Raw genomic sequence first — 26351 nt, forward strand, 5'->3', positions numbered from 1 at the left:
GCAGGCTCCGAGTGCAGAAGACTAGGCAGGCCAGGGAGGAGGCGGAAGGAGGCGGAGCCTGAGCCGGAGGAGGGAGGAGGAGGGAGAGCCGAAGCCGCGGAGGGTGGGAGGTGTGAATGGTGGACGGGTGAGGGGAGTGCCAGAGGCAGAAAAGGGAAGGAGGCGAGGAGGAGTAGTCGTGGCCCGAGGGCGTGTGGTGGGGCGAGAGCTGAACTGGAGGGGAGGAGGGAGGCAGTGGCGGTGGCAGCGGCGAGGGGGAGGAGAGAGGGAGGGGAAGAAGGAGGAAGCGAGCGCGGCTGCTGCAGGGGGAGGAAGACGGGGAGGAGGAGCCGTGCGCCGCGGCGGCGGCCGCCAGGGGAACCGAGCGCCCGGCGCGGAGAGCGCGGGAGCGGAGCAGTAGCCCGATCCGGGGCCGCGGGCCGAGCTGCCGGTGAGTGAAGCCCCGAGGGGCGCGGCGGCCGGTCCCCGGGGCCGGGCGGGAGGCGCGGGAGGTTGCGGCGCCGGGGAGGAGGGATGGGGCCGTCTTTAGTCCAGCCCCCGGCTGGCCCGGCCTCCCGCCCTCCCTCCGGCTTCCTCCCTCCGCTGCCTGCGCGAGGGGGGCAGGTCCCGGGCAGGCCGCGGGCTGGGGGTGGTGCTGCCCGGAGGGCGGGCGTCTGGGGCCGGAGGGTGGAGCTGGGGTTTCGGGGGTGTACCCGGGGGCGGGAGGCTGGACCAGGACGGCTCTAAATTGGCTGGAGGGGCCCGTCGGCGGCGAAGTTGCTAGCTGGGGGCAGAGACGGCCACGCGGTTGCAGGAGTAAGAGATCCCTCTGTGGCGAGTGCGTGAGACGAGGAGTCCGGCGTCCCTGCCATCCCCGTCGCCCTCCCCGCCTGCCCGGCCCCGCTAGCTCCTCTCCTGGCCTCCGCGTGTCCCCTAGCTCTGACCCCTTTTGGCTCCCGGTTCGCTGCCGCAGCACTGCCGGGTCTCCTTGGCTCCCGCCCTGACCCTCTCGGCCTCCGGCTTCCCCTGACCCCTGCTTGCTTCGCCACTGCCCCGTTCCCCTTTTCTTCCCTCGCTAGTTACCCCTCCCGCTTCCTAATTCCCGGTGCAATTGCCTCTTTGAGACCTTTTTTTTTTTTTTTCCTCTCCTTCCTTTTAGATTGGCCAACGGCTCCTTTCAACCCTGCCTCGTTGGTGGCCACTGGAGAAGCGCGGGGGGCTCCCCCAGACAGCCGTGGGGACAAGTTAGAGCCAGCACTTTACCCCGGGCCTTGCGTGTAGCTTCCCCTCCCCTACTCTCGGTGCCCTGGTGTCTGGAGGGGGGTTGTGGGGGTGTGCCCGCCTTACATGGTCCACCACCCGGGCAACCCTCTGGGCTTGTGTTCCATCTCACTCTTGCTTCCTGTACTGTGGTCAAGGGGAACCACTTTGCATCATGTCCCGGTATAGCTACCAGAGTCTCCTGGACTGGCTCTATGGGGGCGTGGACCCCAGTTTTGCAGGCAATGGGGGCCCCGACTGTGCTGCCTTCCTCTCTTGGCAGCAGCGGCTGCTGGAAAGTGTGGTGGTCCTGACCCTGGCTCTGTTGGAGATCCTGGTGGCCCTGCGGCACATCCTGAGGCAGACGAAGGAGGACGGTAGGGGTAGCCCTGGCAGCCAGCCAGAGCAGGTGACCCAGCGGCCAGAGGAAGGCAAGGAGAGCCTGAGCAAGAATCTGCTCTTAGTAGCCCTGTGCCTGACCTTCGGGGTGGAGGTGGGCTTTAAGTTCGCCACCAAGACCGTCATCTACCTGCTCAACCCCTGTCACCTGGTCACCATGATGCATGTGAGTCTGTTGACTTTTTCCTGGGCAGCCTAAGTGATAAGAGTCATTTATGTGCTCAGGACACTCCATAGTGTACAGCACCTCATCCCGGCGGGCAGTGGGACCCTTAAAAATGATTTTCCAACGAGTGGCTGCCTTTGTGCCGATTTCAGGTTTGGCTTTCTTTCACCTTTGCACAATGCGTCAGCCCCACAGTGGAGGTGAGGAACCTTGTGCCTGAACCCTAGGAACGACTGGCACTCACCCTGGCTGCCCCTCCCCTCCAGCCCAGCCCAGCCCTGCCCTGCCCTGGCCTTTCACAAGCAGGAAGTCCAGCCCCAGCCAGGTGCCCTTTCTGAATCACATCAGTGGACCATGACCCAGCTCCCTTGCCTTCTGTGGTAGTTAATTTCCCAGGGGCCTGGTGACACTCTTTCCTGGAGGTGGTCGCATAAACTTTCTCATCTACACTGTGGTACTTTGGGGAAATACTTTTACAGGTTTCTCTTAATGACTTTCATTTGGGAGTGTATGCTCTTAGAGTGAGGTCTTCCTTTGCGTTTTGAGGCATTGGAGCAGCACCAAGCTCCTACTAAGTGAGTTCTGAAGCAGGTCCCCAGGCTGACATGTGAACTTTGGGCTTGTGATCACTATGGTGAGAGGGTATTTCTTTTTTTGCAAACCTCTGCATCCTATCACTGTCATTCTGTCTCCTGTGGTTATAGTCCAAGGGTGCTTAGGAAGCTGATTTCTTTACCTCCTCGACTTCCACCCATTAGCGGTGCTAAGGAAAACAAATGGGATTGAAAAGGCAAGTTGCCAGATACATAAAAATAATCTGGGTGAGGACCAAGAGTGAGACTGTCTGTACTCAGCCTGTGTGGAGAGATGTTCTAAAGCTATAAAATCATGGAGGAGGAGGAAGAGGAGACTGGGAGAGCAATCAGTCTTTTTTAGATTTCAGGCTATGGAAAACCCAGTGTGTTTTATTCAGGGGCAGTTCTGAAACCTGTCATTAGCATCTTTACTGCCTTTATGTTTGTGGAAGGTTATTCTTTGGAGACTTGTGGCAGCCTAGCTTGGGGCAGGAGATTGAGATTATTATCTCCATTTTACAGGCCTGGAGGGGTTTAGGAATGGCAGGTCATTTGCTTGCAGCCAAAAGATGAATTAGTGCCTGGATTGGAAAGCAAACTCATGCACCTTGAGGTTGCAAGCTGTCAACCCCAAAGTGAGGGTGGCAGTGGGTGGTGGGGCAGTCCTGTGGGAAGACTCAGGCAGATGAGCACCACACTGTCTACCCATGGCTTGGATACTTGCTTGCACTGTGTTCCTAGGAACTCATTTGATTGCAGGCTTCTTGATGTGGTGAATGACCCCAGCCCCTTCCTTTCTTGCAGATATGGTAAGAAGGTATGGATAACTTTGGAATAAAGTGGCTGTTTTTGATTGGGTGGCTGTAAGCATTGGGGCTGGAGTGGGCAGCATTTTTTAAGAGAGGGCTTCTTGGGAAGTGATGCCATTCACAGGAAGTCCAGGGCTGTCCCAGCTAGACCTTACGTGTAAATTTCAGCCAGTCTTCTTTCTTCCTTTTTTTATGAATAGGCTTTTTGTTAATGATAGGAAACAACGCATCTTAGCCGATGCTGTGTGAGGCTGTCGGGACAGGAGTGCTTTTTTAGGATGGCAGGTGGTGAGGGTCAAAGGGTGCATCTTCTACAAAGTGGTCTTGAGGCCTCTGGCAATCACATATCTAGAAGGTTGACAAAGGACTAAATTCAGCCTGACTGGAGCTGCGGCTGATGTGATGACATCAAGACTGGCAACGCCATGGTTTTTAGAAGCAAAATTTTTAGAGGCTCTTGAAAGACTCTGGAGACCTAGTGCTGGCATTAATTCACTGTGTGACTTTGGAGAAAGTACTCTTCCTGGGCCTCAGTTTGCCTACCTGTGAAATGAGACAGAGTTGCCCTCTTAGCTCTTGACAGTCTATGTGATTCTTGTCTCCATAAGTCGTAGATGGGTATGCAAAAGAGAGCTATTCTGAAATGCTTTTGACCTCCTATGTGGAAAAAAAGGAAGCTAGTTTCTTCTCTGTGGAAGTCAGGTGGCCAGTCCCCATTCATTGTTTTCTCCCTGTGTCTCCCCAGTAAAGTAAACTCAACTGGGCCATGCTTGGGAACACATGCAGAGGATGATGGCACTTTAGGACTCTGAAGCCTTAGGATGGGGGCATGGAACAGAGCCATGCCGAGGAGTTCTTGAGCCCCATCAGAATTATGCTTCTTTGCCCTTTTCCCCTAAATCACTGCTTTGTATCATTTAAATAGTAACCCCTGGCGTACCAGGAGAGCTAGCCTCTGATTAATCCAACTTTCTATACCCTCCATATGGCTTTTCCTGGGAAGCAGGAATGTATGGATTTTTAAAAGTTGATGAGTCCTTAAAAAAAAAAATTAACAGCAGATGGTTGGAAATAATTTTCTGACTTGGTTGCAGCAATGACCAGTGATAGTATGTATACCCAGAATACCATAATACCTTGCACTTATCTAGCACTTACTGTTTATAAGGTACTTTCATATACATTGTTACTTTTAGCTTAGGCCTGGAAAAAGGGATGTTAAAATGTTTCCTGCAACAGTGTATATTCCAAAGAGGAGATACTATGTACAAAGAAATGTTTGGCAAGTGAACTAGCTGAATTAGGCTATGTTGTAGTGGCAAATTCTGTGGAATTTAGAAGTCCTAACAAGGAAAGAGAGATATTAGCTGAAGTGAAAGGGATAGCTTAGCAGAGACATGTCTGATACGTGTCTCTCAACAGGATGACTCAGTTTTGGCTTTATAAAAAGGCCTTCTTCCTCAGAGAGTCAGTGTAAGTTTGTAACAAGGGAGGTATTGCTTTAGGCCAGGAAATAGATAAGTTGGAGGGAAATTGGTTAGTCTCCCCATCTCTCATTTTTCAGTCTGCAAAATATTCATTCCCAAGGCCGTGTTACACAGGCTCTCATCATAGCCATGCTGCCTTTGGGTGACTGCCAACTTTAGTAGCATAAGGAAGGGCAGTACTTGTGTCCAGGTTCTGTTATTGATTAATATTTGTCCTGTCAGATTTCTTTTTGGCCTTGTCTGATTTCTCAAACGTGTCCTGGGACTGTAGACAGATACAGGCATGTATGGTTGACCTAGCACTATCTCACAACTAAGCCTCCAGCCAGAGATATTTGAGGGTTCTCAAGATCAGCAAGCACCAAGGTTACCACATGGTTGCTAAACCCCTTGCTAAATATCAGTGGTGTCTGTCGATTATACCAATAAGTATTTCTTCAAGCATGGCTAGTCCCTTTTTGCTTATGATTTTGGCAGGTATGGGTGACAGGGAGTGAATTTATGGAGTGACTGTCCTGTTTACTAAAAATCACCCAGTAAGTTAGTGGCACAGGTGGCTTTAGAACTGAGATGCCACAGTGGGAATCTGGGCTTAGCAGGAAGAGATTCTCATAGCTATTTAAGTCTTAAAAATCTACAGTTTCTCAGCAGAAGGGTTAAAATGCTAGATAGTTTGACTGGTTGTTGTAAAGACTGGTGGTCTTAATTTAGTGGCCCTTTACCCTCCTTGAGTCCAGTTATATTGTCTTTGTCTTAGAAACTTAAGAAAAAGATCCTATTTGGGATGTCTTGTTTAATTGTCCAATTCCTGTTGGTTCTGTATGTGTCTGTGCCAACATCTCCTGATTAGGCACAGAACTTAGTGGGGTGCAGCATATGCAGTTTAACCCTCCATGTCTATGCGCATAAGGCAGGCTGTATCCAGGCTGGACATTTGACAAAGAATAATTGGTGCTGTTGACCCCTTAGTCCCAAGCTGTTGGTTTTTAGTGAGTAACACTGAATCCCATCCTTTTTTAGAGTTGCTGTAGCTATTTGATTTTTTGTCTTCTTTACAATATATTAGAAATCTAACTTCAACCAAATATGGCTTACCCGCTTTTGGTTCACTGTTTGATTTTCTTACTTCCTCTCTCCTTGCTAAAAGTGTAGAATGACACACACTCAGAAAGTCCTGAGCTTTTTGTGAAACCCTTTGCAACTCGCTGAATACACACTGTTGCATTCCAGTTGTCATGTGATGAATTTGTTTTAGAGAAAACCTGATGGATTTGAGAAACTTGGCTTTCTGTTTTCCCCCTTGACTTCAGACCAGACACACCTCCTCATTCTCCATCTGTTGTCTGGAGCACTGATTATCATTCCTGCTTGGAATTGACGTTGGTGGGTAATGGGTACAATAAGGGATCCAGCCATCTGCTGACAGCTTATCAGATGGACTGCGTCCTGTGTCATCAGTCCAGGGGGATACAAGGGGATGATGTTTATATGGGCCTCACTAGTGAGGCATGACATTCGTTTTTAGTTTATTTCTCCCCCCAAGGAAATTTGCAGAGAATTTTTCCATCTTTCATTGTTACAGTCATTGGGGGCGTCCATATAAAGAGAGATGCTGTGGATCGGTGAATTAACCCACAGACAACCCCAGGATTTAAAATTATGATGCTAGTTTTGCTCATGGCTTGCTACAGGAACCTCAGCAAACTATTTAACCTTTTCCTATCTCAGTCTTCTCTGTGAAACGGGCCACATGGAAATGAAGCATTTGAATTCTCTGAATAATTATGTGGTCCCTTAAACAGAGAAGCTGGGCAAAACTGGTCAAAGATGGCAGATAACCAATATAGTTTTAACTTCAGAAACCGACAAAGCTCAACTCCTTATACCTCTCTTGATAGCTTCTAGAAGGCATTCCTCTAATCATTTTTGTTACTTTTCTCTGGATCCTTGCTTGTGTCTGGTTACCTTTCTGATGCATGGCATATAAAACTGGACACTGTAACTCTTATCAGAGGTCCAGCCCACACCAAGCAGAGAGGAAATATTTTTTTTCCAGTCTTTTCATGCCTTGCACCTGTTAATACAACTCAGCTTGCTTTTAAATAACAGTATGTTGCTGGCCCCTACTCAGTGGCTGATCCACAAGCTCACAGAATTTTTATTCCTTTGCCACAGATGTGCCACCTTCTTCTCAGTCTTTGTGGGACTTGTTTTTAGTTTCCTCCCCCTCTGTAAATACTCCCCTGAAGATTCTCCTCTACGAAACCTTTCCACAGGAGCCTGACATGACTCCAGTAACACTTTTTGTCCTTTCCCAGCCGTCTGAATACATGTCAGAATGTTGGGCTCTTTAATGAATACCTTTGTATGCATGTAGGTAATCTTGTGTTTGGCCAGATCATTTTTTTTTCCTGTTTCTTTAATGTTTCTCCACCTTTAGTGGGAACACTTTTTTAAATTAAAGGAATAGTGGGTTTTTCCTTTGTAACTCCTTGCAGAGCTGAATATAATCCTGTATATGCACATTAATTGTTTAATGTGTACCTGGATAATGGTGACTGACTGATTGATGGAACTGACTTTTTGCTTTCCTTTTTTCTTTCTCCACTGGTGACCCTATGTTCCTATTAAGAGAATCTTCCAGCCAGGCACGGTGGCACACGCCTGTAATCCTAGCACTTTGGGAGGCTGAGGCAGGCAGATCACGAGGTCAGGAGATTGAGACCATCTTGGCTAACACGGTGAAATCCTCTCTACTAAAAAGTACAAAAAATTAGCCAGGTGTGGTGGCACGCACCTGTAGTCCCAGCTACTTGGGAGGCTGAGGCAGGAGAATCGCTTGAACCCAGGAGGCAGAGGTTGCAGTGAGCCGAGATCGCGCCACTGCACTCCAGCCCGGGCGACAGAGTGAGACTCTGTCTCAAAAAAAGAAAAAAAAAATCTTTCTGCCTGTTTGTTGAAACAGCCACAGGAGTGAGGCAATCTCAGCTCCTGCTCGCACATCTTTTTGTAGGATTTCCATCACAAAGAGCTGGTTATTAGAATCTCTACTCTTGGCCCAAAGTGTCTGTTTGCTTTTCTCCCAATCAGGAAATTACACTGTTGGATCTTGATCTTAATCTCTTGGACATGCCAACTTTCTTGCTTCTTAATATCATATAAATAAAAAATTTTATTAAGCCAGAGACTCACTTTTCCTCTTTCTCCCCTCTTCTCTTTTTCAGTGGATACCTCATTGTTATGCCTCATTGAAATGAAGAGCCAGGTTTCTCTGCTTTTCCCGGTCTTTCATATATTTTGTTAAATTGAGAATGTCTTGTCTCAGGTGCTCCTCTCCTGCCAGTAACTGGCTAAGTGAATGCGAAGAGACTCTGGATGTGGAGAGCGGTGATTGTCAAACTTTATTTGTAAAAGAGTCTCTTGGAAGCTTGTTATAATGTGGATACCTTGTTCTCTACACAGTGATTCTGAGCAGGTCTAGGGTGAGGATGGGAATCTGCATTTATACTAGCTCTTGGTTGATTCTAATGCTGGTCAGCCTTGGACCCCACTTTTAGAGACATTATCTAGTAGCTGAAGTAATTAGGTGGGAAGTTGGTTTCAGTGCCCATCCTAATTGAGCATGAGTCTGGGTGATCTGTGGGCAAGGCATTAAGTGTTCTGGCACCACCTCAATACCTGTTAAATAGTGTGATTCAGATTAGAGGATGAGGGCCCCAAGTTACTGTGAAGAGGGTTTTAAGGTAGCTATAGAGTTCCAGTGGCTTGTTTGGTGACTGTTATGTCAATGGAGTATTTCAACCAGGCCACCTTTATTACCTTCCAGTGATATATGGAATATATCCCTCCAGTCCTTCTATATCCCTCCACTTTCCAGTCTCTAAGATCTGCAGGGACTAACAAGAGGGAATGTTGACACATGGTTTGTTGCATGCTAACTCTCTGTTTGCAGGACTCTTGTTTTAAATGTTCGTGGGAGTTTATTCTTTCTTGCGTTCACTCAACAGATATTTATCGAATGCCTACTGTGTGCCAAACATTGGTGCCAGGCATTGGAGATTCAAAGAGAAATAAGAAGCAGTCATTGCTGATGTACTTTCAAAAACAAAACCAAAAAAAAAAAAAAAAGAAGTAGCCTTTGCCTTCATTTTGCTCACAGTTTTGATGAGATGGACAAGGAAATAGATCAACTAAATTACAACATTACATGTGTATAGTAACAGATTTGAACAAAGCATAGAGGACAGGGGTCTTTTTTTTTTTTCCTAATGCGATTAAGGAAAGCTTCCTAGAAGAGGTGGCATTTGAGCTGGCTCATGTTAGCTCCATGAAAGCAAAGACCCTTGGTTTTTGTTCTCTTAGTGCCTAGAACAGGGACTGGCTCTAGTAGGTACTCAGTAAATATACTTGAATGCGTAGGAATTCACTGGGTGATGGAGGAAAGAAAGCAATTCTAGGCATAAGAAACAATAAGTGCAAAGGCTATGTGCTAGCTCCCCATTTCTCCTATTTAATATCTATTCACTTACCCAGGGTTCAAGTAGACAGGAAGAGGATGGATGTGGAGAGCAGTGATTATCAAACTTTATTTGTGAAAGAATCCCTTGGAAGCTTGTTATGATGTAGATGTCTAGCTCTCTTCACAGCAATTCTGAGCAGGTCTAGGATGAGGATGGGAATCTGCATTTATAACAAATTCCCAGATGATTCTAATGCCTGTGAGCCTTTGACCTCACTTTGAGAGATCCTACCATAAGTTCGCAGAGTTGCTTCCTCCTTCACAGAAAAGTGTTTCAACTGTAACCTGGAATTATTTGCTTATTATTATCAGGGGTAGATGTCTTACTTCTCCCTTGGCCAACTAAGTGAAACTCTAGGAATGCTCTGTCATTTCTAGGCTGTTGATAAGCGAACTGCAGATGCCCTTGAATCCTCGATAGGGGATGAGATAGAAAATTGTGTTCTCTGTGCTGTCCCAAGGAGGGCCCACACTGTCAACAACAGAGCCACAGAACATTGGGGTAAGTGAACAGACATTAAATGTGAGAAATGAGGAGATAACAGGCATCCCACCTGCAACCAGTAGATGCTTTTTAGTGGCTTGTGGATGGTTGCTGCTCTAAAGTCCACAGCAGCACTGATGAAATGTGGTGCCATCTTTCTACCTTTCTTTTTCATATCTCTTCTTCCCTGTTTCCAAGTCTGTCCACCTGATCCACCCCACACAAGCTTGCCTTCTTCCAGAGTACTGCAAGCTCCAAAACAATCCTTTCTATAATTCAAAATGCCCATCTCATCAGAGGAAATGATAGCCATGGGGGATTAGGAAGAAAGCAGTTTTATTTCAGAGGTTCATACTGAAATGTGAGTGGACAGACTCCACTGGGCATCAGGGAGAGGATGAGTTTTAAAAAAGGGCCTTGTTACCCTAACATTATATCTAATTGGTAGACTGTGTCTAGTGTTTTTAAGCAGATATCCTTTCTCATGTCCCTTGCTCAGGTTTTGGCCTCTTCTGTCCCCCTAAAGCCCCTGATCAGGAGAACTGGAGTTATCCATGCCTTGCCACCCTACATGCTGACCCCCAGGGTTTCATATTAATGTAAATCTCCCCCCACAGTGCTTGGATGCAGCAGTTAATCTGAAGGCCTGGGGAGGACCCCTCTTCTGGGCACCAGTCAGTCCTCTGTGTTTACTTAGCTCTTTCATGGCTACACAGGGCAGCGCTTGCACATCTGTCAGTTCATGGGCATCAAGGCACTTGGACCTGTTACCAGCATGAGATCCTGAAGGGAAGGGTTTGGGGGATCTCTTGATTGGTTTTGGTTCCTGTCTAGTAGCTACTGGAGGAAATGGCAGAGGGGGGAAGGATAATATGAGTTTTATTCTGAGCTGGGTGGTGTTGAGGGAAGGGAATGGATTGCAGGAGCCAGGAGGTCAGACAGGATTGGCCTGTTTGGCGAAAACAGTGCAAGCTCTGCCCTGTGGCCATGTGTTTACGTGGGTAGGAGAGGGAGGAGTGAGATCATCTGGAGGGGAAAGGAAGCATGGTACCATCCTAATTCTAGCCCAGTGCCTTCAGTCTCCCCATGTCCATCACATGCCAGTAGTGGTATAAAGTCAGGGTGTATTTTGCCTGTGAATTGAATTGTCTTTGCCAATTGACCAGCAGTGTTTGCAGAAAGACTCTGACTGACTGTGCTCTGGCTGTTGCTAGCAAAGAGACATTTCATTCAGGTGCTGATTAAATAAGGTGCAGAGCCAGATTGCACATTAAGGCCCTTAACTATGGCTCTGGGAGTCCTGGGTAAACACTTATTAGATGTTCTGGGCAGAGCACAAAAAGGCTGGTAGTCAGGTGTTCTCTTCAGAAATCAGGTTGAAGGAAAATGGGGTAAAGAGAGACTTCTATAAAGAGTTTTGATCTTCTTTTCCTACATTAATCAGATCTGAGTCGCTGGTGTGTACACATCAGGGCCAGATAAGTTTCCTCATTGGCATTTACTTGCCAAATTCTTGCTGGGACGTTGTAGGCTTGGATTGGGATACAGCGGGGATCCTGCCTTAAGTGGGGCAGTAGAAATGCTTCATTTTCCTAATGCAAGTTCAGCTTGGTGGATAGAGCCTTTGGACCATATTTCCTGGGTTTGGGTTTGAGCTCCATCACCATGTGACCTTAGGCATGTTACTTAGCTGCATCTGTAAAATGGGAATAATAATAGGGTTGTTGTGAGGGTTAAATAAAATAATTTAAATCAAGTATTTAGCAGAATTTCTGGCTTATTGTGTGCACTAAATAAATGTTAGCAGTTTTTAATAGTAATAGTATTACTTAACATTTCAAGATGACAGTGGTGTATTGGGTAAGAGTACAGGCTCTAGGGTGGTAAAAGCCTAGATTCATATTCTACCACTAGCTCTGTAACCGTGGGCAAATTACTTAACCTCTCTGAGCCTGTGTTCCCACATTCATAAAATGATATGATCAAACTTGAACATTACCAGAGTTGTTGTGAGGATTAAGTGAGAAAAATGAGAAAATATTAATAAAGCATTTAAGATAGTATCTGACACATAAGAAACATTCGATACATTTAAATGATGACGATGACGATGATGACGATGATGTCGGCAACTAAGATGGTGAGGGTGATGATGACATCATCATTCTCACTATGGCTGCTGCTTCGAGCCTGGGTGCCTGTTGTTGCAATAAGATGGTAGGGATTTGATACAGGAAAGCTTTTTCAAGAAAATCTTCCCTGACATCATAATTTCATGCAGTGGGCAAAGGTATTGGTTCCATGAAGTTAGCACCCATGTAATAATTTCTGCGGGACAGGGTTGTTTGGCTGTTTGAGGCTTAAGGACATGTTTGTGGGTAATGTGAAGGTACTTTAAATTATCCAGTCCTTTCTGGGTGACTGGGTGATTCTGTTTAAAATGGCAACTCTTCTTACATCTCTAAGATTTAAAGAATTTAGAAGGTGGTTCTCATTGTTAGGAAGCTTAGCTTTCCGGGGACCTATTGGCTTAATTATTACTGCTCTTTATCAATGGGCTGGCTCCATGGTGCAAACTCTCTTGAGATTGGTAGTCTAGGAAACCAGTGAGTTTGTGACAGAAGTATGAAAGGAGTGAGCTTGGGGGAATGGGGTGGGCATAGACTGGTGAATGGGTTTTTTTTTTTCGTTGTTGTTGTTTTCTTTTTTTTTTTTTTACTTTTTTATTTATTTCTTTTGATTAAGGGGAGTGCAACTTTCTCCAGTGCCAACTATTACCAGAGTTGGGTAACTGTTGGAGGAGGAAGGGCCACTCCCAGAGCTCCTGGGTGAAAGGCAGGTTTCAAGTGAACAAGTATCTTAGCTGAAGGAGAAGCACGGTATAGTGGAAACTGTGCTGCTTTCAGGAGAAGACTTCACTGTGCCTTGGCTTTTCGCATCAGTAAATGGACAGAAAAAACAATTATTCTTACATCTCCGGGATATGGTAATCCTGTCTCCTTAAGACCAGCTCTCTTCCTTTTCAAGACTTTGCTCTGGGGCCTCGTTTTCAAGACAGGTCTGGGGCCTAAGCCACCAATCACTAGAGAAGGACCCCTTTAAGAGCAGCCTTCTGGGGTCATGTGATTTCAGGCCTTGGGATGTGGGGGGTGTGCTGTATCCTGCCAAGGCCATTGGAAGGCCTCTGGGCATATTCCCAAGCATTGTGGGTAAGAAGGCTGTTTCTTCTTCTTGGAGGTGGGAGAATTGAGAAAGCTAAGGTCATGTTTTCTATAACCTGGTTCCTGGAAGAGGAGCTGGTTTAGAGGGCATTTCTAAACAAACAGCAACCCAAATAAACAGCAGCGCTTGGAAATTAGCTATGAAAGTTCACACATTCTAAGATGTAGGGAAGATTGTAACAAAGAGTCCTCTTCATATCAGCACTTGTTCATTGTTGGTTTGCATTTGTTAAGAGTTTCCTTTTTTAAGTTCCAGGAACTTTGTGTGTGTGTGTGTGTGTGTGTGTGTGTGTGTGTGTGCGCCTGTCACTTTATTCTCTGCACCCTGCAGGAATGTTGCTCAGAGTCATGTGCACAAGCGCCTCATTATCAGCAGCGCTTTCACACTTGGTCCCTTGGGCTGCCACCGCTACTGGCTGCTGCTTCATGTGGGTATTTCTCCCTATTTCCTGGACCCCCAGCCCCACAGGGAATGTTGGCACCCTGAGGAAAGGGGCCGCCTCTACATTTGGATCTCCCTTCTGCTGCACGGCAGCTGACTTTACTCTGCTTTCAAGTTCACCTTTCCTCAGAATAGCCCTGCAAGCTAGCACCAAGCCAAGGTCATGTTTCCTTGCTTGCATGTGGGGTTTCTGGCCAGTCAGCCAGGTGAACTGATTGACCCCCAGCCCTGTGGGGAATTTCAGGGGGGTATTGTCTTGGTCATCGGAGTCAGGGGTGGCCTTTAGGCCAAGGCTGCATTAGCTTTGTGGAGAAGAATGTGAAGCCTGCCGTGTCACAGGGTCTCCTGACCGGCTGGGTAGTGTTTGGCCATATCTCACAGCCAGTGCTGTGTTTGCTCAGATGGACGCACATGGAAACCAGGCTAGGATCATCTTCCCAAATGTCTTACTCCCTGCTTTGGCTCTGTCCTGAAAAACAATTTGCAAAGTACATTGTGGTCTGCACCTGTTGTTTTTTCATCCCCCTTTTCCACAGTCAGTTTGCAGTGAATGGAGGATTAATCCTGGCTCTTGCCACTTGTATTTTCTCTTTCCCTTCTTTCCTTGAGGTTGGGTTCTCGCTTTTCAGTTATAACTGTCCGTGGACATTAAAGACAGCTGGTGCCCCTGCTCATTTAGGACCTCCCTTAGGCCTTTTAAACGCTGGAAATGTGTAACAGGGCCAGATGGGCAAAAAAGAGTCGAATTTAGGAGAAAACTCACTAAAATTTCTGGTTATCTTTGTACACTCTCAGAAAAGTGAGGAGTGGTAGTAATAACACTTGTAACATTTTTGAATACACGTTAATTATGCTTTAGGCATGGTGCTTAGTCTACTGCCTGTATATTACCTCATTTGCAGCCTTCCAGAAAGGTTTTTTGTTTCATGTAATTTTTTTTTTTTTTTTTTTTTTGAGACAGGGTCTTGCTCTGTCACTCAGGCTGGAGTGTAGTGGTATGAATATGGCTCACTGCAGCCTTGACCCCTTGGGCTCAAGTGATCCTCTTGCCTCAGCCTCCCAAGTAGCTGGAACCACAGGCACGCATCACCACACCCAGCTAATGTTTTTATTTTTTGTAGAGATGGGGTCTTGCCATGTTGCTTAGGCTGATCTTGAATTCCTGGGCTCAAGCGATTCTTCTGCATCAGCCTCCCAAAGTGCTGGGATTATAGGAGTGAGCCACCACACCTGGCCTGTTTTATCTAATTCTTTTCTTTGCTTCTAGCTGATTTCCCCTTTGGTAGACTATAGGCACTGGATGTTCTAGCTGTACTTTCTCAGGTTGTTAAAATGGCAGAGTGATACCAAATCAGAGCTGAAAGAAACCTCTGAGATCAACTAATTTGTTTCTCCTTCATCCTTTGTTTTCCAGATGAGCAAACTGAGACCCAGAGAGGTGAAGTGATTTGCCCAAAGTCACACAGCTAAATAGAAGCAGAGCTGGGTCTCCTGACTCCCATTTCAGTATCTCTCTATAATACCACACATGGCCTCCTTCTATCCTTAACCTTCCGGCATGATAGGAACTAGACTTTTCTTCTTGCTCACTATTAGATAAATGGAAATCTTGTGTTTTTTGAGCATCATTGTTTATTGCCTTCTTGAAAGTGAGGATCTCCTGGCTGCAGGCCACCTCTTTCTTTCTTTCTCTTTTTTTTTTTTTTTTTTTTGAGACAGAGTTTCACTCTTGTTGCCCAGGCTGGAGTGCAATGGCGTGATCTTGGCTCACCGCAACCTCTGCCTCCTGGGTTCAAGCGGTTCTCCTGCCTCAGCCTCCTGAGTAGCTGGGATTACAGGCATGCACCACCATGCCCGGCTAATTTTGTATTTTTAGTAGAGATGGGGTTTCTCAATGTTGGTCAGGCTGGTCTCGAACTCCCGACCTCAGGTGATCTGCCTGCTTCCACCTCCCAAAGTGCTGGGATTACAGGCGTGAGCCACTGCGCCCGGCCTGCAGGCCACCTCTTTACCTGGCTGGTATAGCAACTGTTTTTTTCAATTTACTTTCCTGCCCTTGCTTCCTGTCTTCCACAGAGGAGTCTGGCCCTGGTGTCACCATTACTTGCTGTTTGCCCTGGACAGGCAGTTCACAGGGATGTGTGTGCTCAATGAGCCTGCATGTAGAGCCAGTATGGGTTGCTTGCAGATATTGGTTGTTTGGAAATGGGACCCACTCAGCTGTGGATATAACTGAGGACATCATTTCCTGCCTCCAAATAGAGGCCCGCATCTGATCCTAGTAAACAGTTGTATGGGGCTCCAGGGCAAGGGATCAGAATTAGAACCTTAGTCTAGCAGAGGTGACAAAGGCCAAAGAAGACAAACGTCAGAATAATCTGTCAGCCTAGTAGTAGAGGTTAGTTCATCTTGGTAAATGATGTTGAGTAGTAGAAACAGCACTGGATTAAGGGTTAGCCAGACCTGGGTCCTGGTTGTAGGTTCATCACTAACTGGTTGACAAAGCTGAGTAATTTTGGCCATTCAGGTAGCCTCTCTGTGCCTCAGTCTTCTTATATAATAAGTAATAGAGTGTGGTAGTTAAAAGTGCAGGCTCTGGAGCCGGACTAGTCAGGTTCAAATCCCAGTTCTGCTGCTTTCTAGCTGTGCAACTCAGGGAAAGTTAATTGACATATCTAGGCATGGTTTTTGATTTGTTTTGTTTGAGGTCTTCCAAGTTCATTATTTTTCTTGTTTATTGCTAGACCAGTATACCTAAAACCTCTGGGCCTGTTTTCTTATCTGCAAAATGGGGATTAATAGTAGTATCTACTTTATGGGGTTCTTGTAAGAATTAAATGCGTGACTACATGTGAAGTGTTTAGAATAGTGGTGCATGGCAAGTGTTTAATAAATATGAGTATGGCTGTTATAATCTGTAAGACAGAGGTGATCTTTGCCCTTCTTACCTTATAGGGTAAATATGAGAATCAAGTGAAATAAGGTATGTGAATGTGCTGTGAATATATGAATGTGCTGCGAATATAAGAAAGTGCTATCAAAATGAGAACAATCATCATGTCTTGAGAGCAGGAACATTTAAACATTCCTTAGCCCCCTGTTTCTGGGATCAGATATTGATGGTTATTTCTTTGGTAGCCTGGCAAAAGGGAGAAAGGTAGGTTTATATGTAGGGTTATATAAATGCTGGGGCCATTAAGCAATATAGATCCTGCTTTTTTCTTCCCAGTGTACTCAAGAGGGCTTGAAAGCCATGCATCCTAAGTAAAGTTGTTGGGGGATTTGGAATGAAAAGGAAGGACTGCTATGATACTGTTCCTTTCAGTACTCTTATTTAACAGCACCACAATCCATCCAGTGACCCAGGTTAAATCCCTAGAAACCTTGATACATCTCAATTCCCTCCTCTTCCTCCTTTTCATCATCATAGTCTCAGTCATCTTGATTCTGCCTTTCATGATCTCTTCCATTTCTCTTCCTTTTCTTCTTTGATTCCCCTGCCCTGGTTCATGTTGTTATTTATCACTGTCATCATCATCACCTGGCTTGTTAGAGCAGCCTTGTGATTGATCTTCTCTCCTCTATCCTTTACACTACTCTATCCTTTATCTACTACTCGACCCTTTACACTACTGCCAGAATGATACAAGTAAAATACATGTTGGATCATGCCATTCCCTTCCTCCAAAACCTTCGATAACTCCTTAATGCCTTCATCAGGGATGGTAAACACACAGATGCATACACTTTATATTCTTCCTGGCCGACTGTGCTAATCAATCACAGGCACGCTTTCCCAGGGAGAGTCCAAGTAGATTTAAAATCTTTTTAGCATAGCATTCTAGGTAGCCACTTATCAATCAGTCGGAGTTGGTATTAATATATAGACTAGGGATGGCACATAGATAAAGCCTGTAGAGAAATCCTAATCTCCTTATGATAGGATTCGGTATCTTCTGTGATTTTGGTCCCAACCTTTTTTTTCAGCCTTGTTATTTAGTATATTCTTCCATGTGTTCTCTGATCCAGCCACCAGCACCATGCACTTCCATTCTTCTCTGAGTTTATACTTTGTTTATGCTGCACTGTTAGACAGAAATATTCTTTCTTTTCTCTTCCTGTTGAAATGCTAGTTATCATTCAAGGCTCAGCCCAAACACTCCCTCTTGTGAAGCTGTCTTCAAGCCTCTAAGCCGGATTTAGCCTCTCTTGTCTATTTTAGCATGTTATTCTGCCTTGTATTATGTAATTGTTTGTGTATCTTCCCTACTCCTTAGATTGTATGTTCCCGAATGTAAGGTCTATGTTTTTATTAATTTTTGTATCCCCCACAGCTTCTGGTACATTCTAGACTCCTAATTTTTTAAAAAGTAAGTCTAGTCTAATCCCTTTGTTTTCCAGATGAGGAAACTGTGGCTTAGAGGAAAAGGTCATTAGTTCATTTTGGGATTTGTTGATTTTCAGATGTTTGAGATGTTGAGGATGTTGTCCAGCAGGCTATTGAGATGTGGTGAAGGCTAGAAATGTTGATTTAGGAGGTATTGGCTTCGAGAAGATAAAGGAGGAGAAGAGGAGAGCATCATGCAAGCTAGAGAAGAGAAAGAAGAAAAGTATTCTGGGGAATGTCTCCTTTGGGAGCAGAAAGAAGACTCTGACGGAGCAGCCATCCAGGAAGTGGAATGAGATCCAGGAGAGGAAGGAGTTTCAGAAGGCAGGAGCTGGTCCTCTTGTCATGAAATGTAGAGGGTGAGGCCAAGGAGGACCTGAGAGAAGGTAATTAGACTTGGTGTTTACAGGATGGTCCCTGTGGCCAGCCACCCCACCCACTTTAAAATATTTACTCTACAAATGTTAATGTGTGAAGAGTTGCATGCCAGAATATTTATGGCATCAGTGTTGGTGGATACAGAACATTGGGAAACAACCCATTAATAGCAGAATGGTAAATCTGGCCAATGAATAGTATAGCTTTTTCAAAGAAGGCTGATGTCTGAATTCACTTTCAAAATTGTTCACAATATATTGCTAAAATACAAAAATGTTGCAGAACCGTATGTATGAGAGAAACCCCTTTTTCTAAAAAAAAAAAAAAAAAAAAAAAAGCCCAAGCAGCCCCTTTATATGTGCATGTTTATGAGCACATTTTAAAAATCTAGAAGAATTCTAAATAGCACTTACTCCTGAGTGATTAGGGAGAGAGGAGAATTCTCATTTTTTAATGACCACATTTCTGTATTATTTGAATTTGGTATAAGTATGGATTTCTTTAGTGATTAAGAGAAATACTTAAATAAAGAAAGGATGATTGGCAGCCTGTGAGAATAGTTTTACTAAAAAAGATTCAATGGACAAAGGAAGCCAACTCACGAGAGAACATTTGGCAACTGCGAAAACATCATGTGTTTTGGAGGCTGTGCCACAGGTGCCTTGCTGTCTGTGTGGCTGGTAGGGGTGAGGCAGGGGGCATGGAGAGATTACGGCTGGAATGAGGCAGTTACCCCATTGCCAGGAAGTTCAGCGGAAAGGGAGGGGATAAGTAGAAGAGTAGCTAAGTGGCCAAGAGGCAGGCAGGGGCTGATTAAGAAGGAATTAAAAAAGCAAATCTCTGTGTGTGTGTTTGTGTCTGTGTGTGTGTGTGTGTGTCAGACAGATTCAGTGCTGAGCTGCAGAGAGAGAAGGAAGGGGACACTCATTGCTATGAGGAAACATCAGTGTGAAGCGGGGAGCAGGGTAGTTGAGAAGGGACAAATGAAATACCAATTTTAGTAGTAGGGAAGCTTCCAGAAAAGCATGAGATCTCAGGCCATTTAAGCCTCTGATACATGTAATGGTTGGGGACTAGGCTGGACTAGCTAATCGACTTCTCTAACGGTAGGTTAAGAAAGCTCCTTTTTGTTTATGTTTTGGTTACAAAAAATGTTTTGGCAGTAGCAGACTTACTATACTGGCTCAGAGAATAGTCTGGTGAGTGACTGAAATGGAATTTTTGTGAGCCCTTGAAGGACTTTAAGTCATCTGGACCTGCTGCTAAGTTTGGGACTAGAAGTGGAGATGGAGAACAGTGGAGGTCAGAGTCCTCAACCCTGGCTGCATCTCTCAGTCACCTAGGGCAGCAGATAATAAAACACAAACCAATGCCTGCTCCCACACCCTGTTCTTAGTAATTGATTACACTTGGGGCCTGGACATAGGCATTTAAGAAAAAACTCCTCAAGTGATTCTAATCTGTAGCCAGGGTTAGGAATCAATAGTTGAGAAGACTGGATTAAATGTGTTCTGAGCCTAAACTGACCACTAGAAATGTGTGTGTGTGTGTGTGTGTGTGTGTGTGTGTGTATTGAGTGATATCTCAATATAGTTGTTTCCTCCTCTGTATTCCCAAAGCCTTGGGAGTGGACTGCTTGTAAAGTATTGGTCCCATTGCCTGCTAGTTAGTTGTTTACTTGTCAAGAGAGATCTAAGATGTAAGATTCTCAATAATAGTAACTACCTTTATTGGGCCTTTTTCAGGGATAGGTTTTCAGACTTACCCTGAATCATACAGCTTGTAGGATGGGTGCCAGCACTAGGACCCATATCTGCCCCTTTTGAGCAGAGTGCCTGGCATATAGGTATTTGATCATTGTCACATGATGTGACAAGGAGCTTTGTTTCTTTGTGCAATGCTTCTTTTTATTAAAAAACCCAGCGGTGGTAAAATCTGACATATTTGAAAAGTCTGGTGGGAGAGAGGTTTGAGGAGAACTGCCTGGCATTCAAAAAGCTTATGATATGTTAGGTATTGTGTGGTGAATCTAGATCACATAACATGTATTAAGCAATTACTCCAGGCCTAGTCGTACTAGAGAGATACAAAAGTATTAGATGTGGTTTCTGCCCCCAGGGAACTTATTATCAAGGCTCATTAACAGTCTGACTACTGTATTTTCAGGTGGCAAGCATGTACAGAATTTATGACCAGAAAATGCTAGAGATCAGAGGGGCTTTCAAGTTCCTGAAGTTCAAGCCCATCGTTTTGCAGATAGAGAAAAAAGCCCAGAGCAGAAAGCTGCTTGCTGAAGGTCACAACACTTGGGAATGGCAGAGCCAGGGCTGGTGCATATGGGCTTACCCTTTGAGGTCCTATTACACTCTGTTCTGTCTCCCTAGAAGGACAGGTGAACCTAATGGCCCATGTTAAAACTTTAACGATATGCTTTATGCCTCCAGGCCTCCTTATGGTTTGGGGGAGGGGAGGTTAAATTTTAGTCTTTCTTAAAACCTTGAGTGGGAAGGGCCAGCACTGGTTACCTCTGGCTCAAGCCCAAGAGTTCTAAAGATGGCTAATTTTCCCTTTACTGAAACAACCACTGATTCTAGTCTAATTAGGGCACTTTTCTACTCCTCCTAAGGGTCTTTCCCAAGCTCAGTGTGTTTATGACTTTTCTACTTGAGTTCCTCATTTTTTTTTTCCTTTTTGTGAAACTCACCTTAAAGACAAGAGGTGCCTGTCCTTATGGGTGGGCTTGAGAATTATAGGAGTGGGGCCAGTTCCTAGTGATACTAGCATCAGGCTGGTTCTTTTGGCCTTGTCCCCTGCTACTTCCCAAGCTAGAAATTTAGATCCAAGTTTGGGGCTTTCTCAGAAGATTCAGGTATAATTCAAGGTAGAGGTATTCTTCCTTCCAGACCCCTCTCCCCACACAGTTAGTATTAGGGTATAATTCTAGTCACCATTAACATCTATTGAACACTTACCAAGTGCCAAGCACCCTGTGGAATAGATGCTATTATTTGCATTCCCATTTTATAGATAAGAAAAATAAGGGTCAGGGAGGTTACATAACATACCCAAGGTCACACAGCTAGAAAGTGACCAAGCTGGTATGGATGTGTAGATCCGGCTGACTCGTTACTGTTAGGCTAATGGAGCCTAACATGAAAATAAGTTACCAATTATATTTTTGTATTGACGAAGAACCATTTGCCAATTTTCTGCAAGCCAATTTAAAGAACTGGTCGAAAGAGAAGCATCCTACCTATAGTTCTGTTCCTCTGTGGGGTGGACTGTATCACCAGGCTTGCCAGTCACCTGCATTTGTCAAGTAAGTCACTTCCCTTCTCTGAGATTCAGTTTCTGCCTCTGTAAATGAGAGGGTCAGACCAGATGGTATCTAAGACCTTTTCTGGCTTCATTTGCTACTTCCTGGTAGAATGGAAAAATCGTAGAATTGGATGAAGGACACAATGCATTAGAAACACAAATGTGGGGAGTATACATAGTTCATCATGGATGGGTCAGTTAGCCAGTTACACACTATTTCTGTTTTCCCTTGTGAATTTATAATGCAACATTTTTTTTTTCTTTTCAGTGAGCTCCTTGCTAACATCAGAAAGTACTAGCTTTCCTTTTTTGTTGTTTGGTTCTTTTGTTTGTTTGAGACAGGGTCTTTCTATCACTCAGGCTAGATGCAGTGGTGTAATTACAGCTCAACTGTAACCTCGAACTCTTGGACTCAAGAGTTCCTTCCACCTCAGCCTCTCGAGTAACTAGGACCACAGGCACATGCCACCGCACCTGACTGATTTTTAAATTTTTTGTAGAGACAGGGTCTCACTGTGTTGCCCAGGCTGGTCTTGAACTTCTGGCCTCACGTGATCCTCCTGCCAAAGTCCTGGGATTACTGTTGTGAGCCACTGTGCCTGGCCTCTAGCTTTCTTAAAGTAGCTGTTATTTAATTTCAGGCCTTGTAGTCTCTAAAACTGTTGGTAAACATTGAATAAAGGCTGAAGAGTAACAGGGCACTTAAATATGAGATGCCATGTTTTATGGCTCTGTGTGAGAATTAGTAAAATTTGTGTTCTGTTTTACAAGAGGCCTTGGGAGATGATGGTTTCTAGAAGAAAAGCAATTGAAACAACAGATTGTACATGTAACTTTTATCTCCTTGCAGGGTTTAAGAGCAGGCAGATATATAACTAGGTCTAGTGTATGGTATCATTCATTTATCTGTGTGTTGTAAAAAGATCTTGTATTCAGGAACACTAGGTTAATAATCTACAAAATCTAATACTATTTGAATGGTAGGCTTGATCTTAAAATTTTTGTGTTGTTGTTATTGTTGGGTGTGTGTGTGCGTGTGTGTGTGTTGGCATATGTGTTCTTGAACCCAGTGGCCTTTATTTTGGATGGTTTGTATATCAGCTTGCATCAGGGAAGGCTCTGAGGGCTTGTCCCCAAAGCCAGGCTCTTTCCTCCTCTCCTGCTGGCTCACGTATGTCTCCAGGTTCTTATAAGGCAGAATAGACTAGGTACTGCTATTAGAAGGAACGAAATTATTTACTTTGGGACAGGAAGGAGAAGCCCTAACAGGTGGGCTCTGATGGCAGTGCTGCTTGGCACACAGTCAATGCTACACAAATGTTAAGCATTCTGCTCACTGGTCCCAGGTCAAAGCCCTTGGGATGCTCATCACTTGTGGGCTCAGGTATCAGGGCAGCTGAGTTAGAAAGCCCAACAATTTTGCTATACAGAAGGAGTTAAAAACCAGATGGCATCAAAACCCAAGCTGTACACTACGTCTTGTTCTTCAGCTGCCAACCCTGCACCTCAATCTGATTTTACCTTATTCTTACCTAGGTCTGGGTAAGTTCGTGTAATTGCATGTTTCTGCCATGAATATCCTGGTTTTCAGAAAAAGAGTGAGTGAGATGAGGCCACAGTGTGGCAGTATTTGTTTTGTTTGTTTGTTTGTTTTTGTTTTTAATATTGCTCAGTCATGCCACGAAATGGGTACCTCCTAAACACTAACTTGGATACCCTGCTGGTTTGCTGCCTTTCAGTTTTCTATTCACATAATTATTGTTTGCATTCCCATTCTAATTTTGGCCTCTGGTCTCAGAAAGAAGGAGAATTGAAATACTCAGCGTCACACGCATTACACCCACGACCCTCATTCATTTCACAAACTAGCCTCCTGTATTTCTTCTCTTCTTCTGGCTTGGCATAGGGCTTTTGAGTTAGATCGGAGCTCAAAGCAAATTTCTATTACTCATGAGCTGTGTGCCTTTAGGCAAGTCACCCAATCACTGTCATTATGCTTTTCATTTGTAAAATGGGGCTAAAAATTCTGTCTACCTCTTCAAGTTATTTAGAGAATTATGTGAGTTAATATTTCTAAAGCTCTGAGAACACCGTGTGGTACATATTAGGTATTCAAAAAATATTAGTTACAGTCTTCCTCCTTGCTCCCCAAGAAATACAGCCAGTAACAACAACCTTTCTTCTAACACCTCATGAACTTCTCCTGGCATTAGCTGTCTGAAGGGGCTGAGGTTTGCCTTTTCTTTTGACGATGGAGATTAGTCATTAGAAACTCTGGATTTCATCCTCACAGGAAACTTGAAGTTGTTGACTTTTGTTCCTTGTTAAAGAGTTGGTACAACTGGGGCGGAAATCTCCAGAGAAAAGGGCGTGTTCCTCTACTAATTACTCTGTAGACGGCAGAGGGTGTGTGAGTAATGAGCTGTATGCTGGGTGTGGGAGTTCAGTGCCCAGCCTTCAGGAAAACATGGGTAAATTTCATTGGCTCTTATAGCAGTTCGTGGCTCCTTGACTCTATCTACCCTGGAGATGTATTGGAGTCCAATAGTTAGAACCTCAGAGCCGTGGGTAATAGGCCTATTACCTACTTCTTCACAGTAATGATAACACCTCACATTTATTTTGCCCTTACTTTGTGCCAGGCACTGTCCTAAGTGCCTTATGCCCATGAACTCATTTAATCCTCACAAGAATTCTAAAAGGTAGGGTGCAGAGCAACTAAATAGCTTGTCTACAGTCACACAGCTAGTGGGGTGGAGCTCGGATTAGAAATTAGGCAGTTCAGAGCCCAGAAACTTAACCAACTGCTTGGTTGAGTCTCTAGTCCTTCAGTTTTCTTTTTTAACTTAATGTGTTGTAATTTTGTAACTCTTGGTCTTTAGAAATGCAGTTGATCTTTGGCATAATTTTTGTATCCAGCAACCTTGCTAAATGCTTTTAAGTTAATTATAATTAATATATCCGAGGATTCTTTGGATTCTCTATGTTGGCAATCATACATAATCTGCAAATAATGAGAACTTTGTCTCTTCCTTTGTGGCCATTATTTTTTTTTAATATCTTTTTCTCAACTTACTGTTTTAGTTGAGACCTCCCGTATAGTACTTAATACAAGTGACAATGTTGGGCAACTCTTCTTTTTTTTTTTTGAGACGGAGTCTCGCTCTGTCGCCCAGGCTAGAGTACAGTGGCGTGATCTCGGCCCACTGCAAGCTTCGCCTCCTGGATTCACGCCATTCTCCTGCCTCAGCCTCCCAAGTAGCTGGGACTACAGGTGCCCGCCACCATGCCTGGCTAATTTTTTTTTTTGTATTTTTTTTTTAGTAGAGACAGGGTTTCACCGTGTTAGCCAGGATGGTCTCGATCTCCTGAACTCGTGATCCACCCGCCTTAGCCTCCCAAAGTGCTGGGATTACAGGTGTGAGCCACTGCGCCCGGCCAATGTTGGGCAACTCTTATCTTGTTTTCTGCCTTAAGGGATATGCTTTCAGTGTTTCATCATAAAGTATGATCTTTGCTATAATTTTTTTGTTGGTATTATTTATTAGATTATAGAAGTTCCCTCCTATTCTAAGTTTGCTAACATTTTTTAAAAATCATAAATGGATGTTGCATTTTATCAGAAGCTTTTTCTTCATCTGTTGAGATGATCATATTGCTTTTGTTCTTTAGTCTTTCAGTGTGGTCAGTTATACTGATTGATTTTCTAATATTAAACTGTCTCTGTATTCCCGGAATCAAGTCACCTTGATCATGATGTATTATCTTTTTTGTTGTTCCTGGATATGGTTTGCTAGTATTTTACATGGTATTCTTAAACACTGTGAGTGGGCTGGGCACGGTGGCTCACGCCTATAATCCTAGCATTTTGGGAGGCCAAGGTGGGTGGATCACCTGAGGTCAGGAGTTCGAGACCAGCCTGACCAATATGGTGAAACCCCATCTCTACTAAAAATACAAAAATTATCTGGGCGTGGTGGTGTGTGCCTGTAGTCCTAGCTACTCGGGAGGCTGAGACAGGAGAATCGCTTGAATCCGGGAGGTGGAGATTGCAGTGAGCCGAGATCATGCCACTGCACTCCAGCCTGGGCGACAGAGCAAGACTCCATCTCAAAATAAATAAATAAATAAAAAATAAAATAAAATAAATCTGTGAGTGAATCTGGCTCTAGTTTTCACTTTTCATACTGCCTTTGTCAGGTTTTCTTATTAAGTTTGTGCTGGCTTCATAAAATGGATTGGCCAATGCTGCTTCCTCTTTTTCTAAACTTTGGAAAAGTTTGCATGAGATCAGAGTTATTTGTTTCTTAAAGGTTTGTTAGAACTTGCCTATAAAACTATCTGGGCTTTGATATTGTCTTTGTGGGAAGATTATGGACTACTGATTCAATTTCTTTAATGGTTATAGGAATTTTCAGACATTCTATTTTTCTTTAGTCAGTGTCTTTATGTTTTGCTAGGAATTTGACCATTTTGTCTAAATTTTCAAATTTATTGGTTTAAAATTGTTAATAGCCTCTTAACTATAAACACTACAGATATTTAAAAGTTTCTTCCTTTTCTCTCATACTATTATTTACTTCTAAAAAATCAATCTCACCAGTAGTTTGTAAGTTTTATTTATCTTTTATAGGAAATAATTGAGGCTTTGTTGATGGAGCTATTATATGTTTGTTTTCTATTTTGTTAATTGCTGCTTAGTTTAAAAATCTGTTTTGTCCTTCATATTTTCTTTGGAGTTATGTCTCGCATTGTTCTTTTCTTAACTTAGGTGGGATGCTTAGCTTATTTATTTTTAGACTTTCTTATTTGACTATATGAATTAAAAGGTTAATAATTTTTGCTACCTACTGTTTAGCTACATTCCACTAATTTTGATATGTTATAACATTTTGTTATTGCTTAGTTCCAAGTATTTTGGAATTTC

The 26351-nt window shown here is 44.2% G+C and overlaps 1 protein-coding gene across 13 annotated transcripts in view; it reads left to right on the forward strand.

Moving 5' to 3' along the window:
• The first annotated feature begins 311 nt into the window (after nucleotides 1-311).
• The window catches only part of TMEM164 (transmembrane protein 164), a 175274-nt gene continuing 149234 nt past the window's right edge, over nucleotides 312-26351 (forward strand). For 3 of the 13 annotated variants that reach the window (XR_010119760.1, XM_055268659.2, XM_063635263.1), the window contains exons 1-2: nucleotides 721-817; nucleotides 1139-1804. Coding sequence is in view for 8 of the 13 variants with exons in the window: in XM_055268659.2 (XP_055124634.1) it covers nucleotides 1415-1804 (390 nt within the window). In the remaining 5 variants the exon portion in view is untranslated. Of the gene's footprint in view, nucleotides 431-720; nucleotides 818-1138; nucleotides 1805-17805; nucleotides 18115-26351 lie in introns of those variants that run through there. The other 10 variants (XM_055268672.2, XM_055268673.2, XM_063635259.1 and 7 more) reach the window with 10 other exon arrangements.

Source organism: Symphalangus syndactylus, chromosome X, assembly GCF_028878055.3.
Source record: "Symphalangus syndactylus isolate Jambi chromosome X, NHGRI_mSymSyn1-v2.1_pri, whole genome shotgun sequence".
Taxonomy (NCBI): domain Eukaryota; kingdom Metazoa; phylum Chordata; class Mammalia; order Primates; family Hylobatidae; genus Symphalangus; species Symphalangus syndactylus.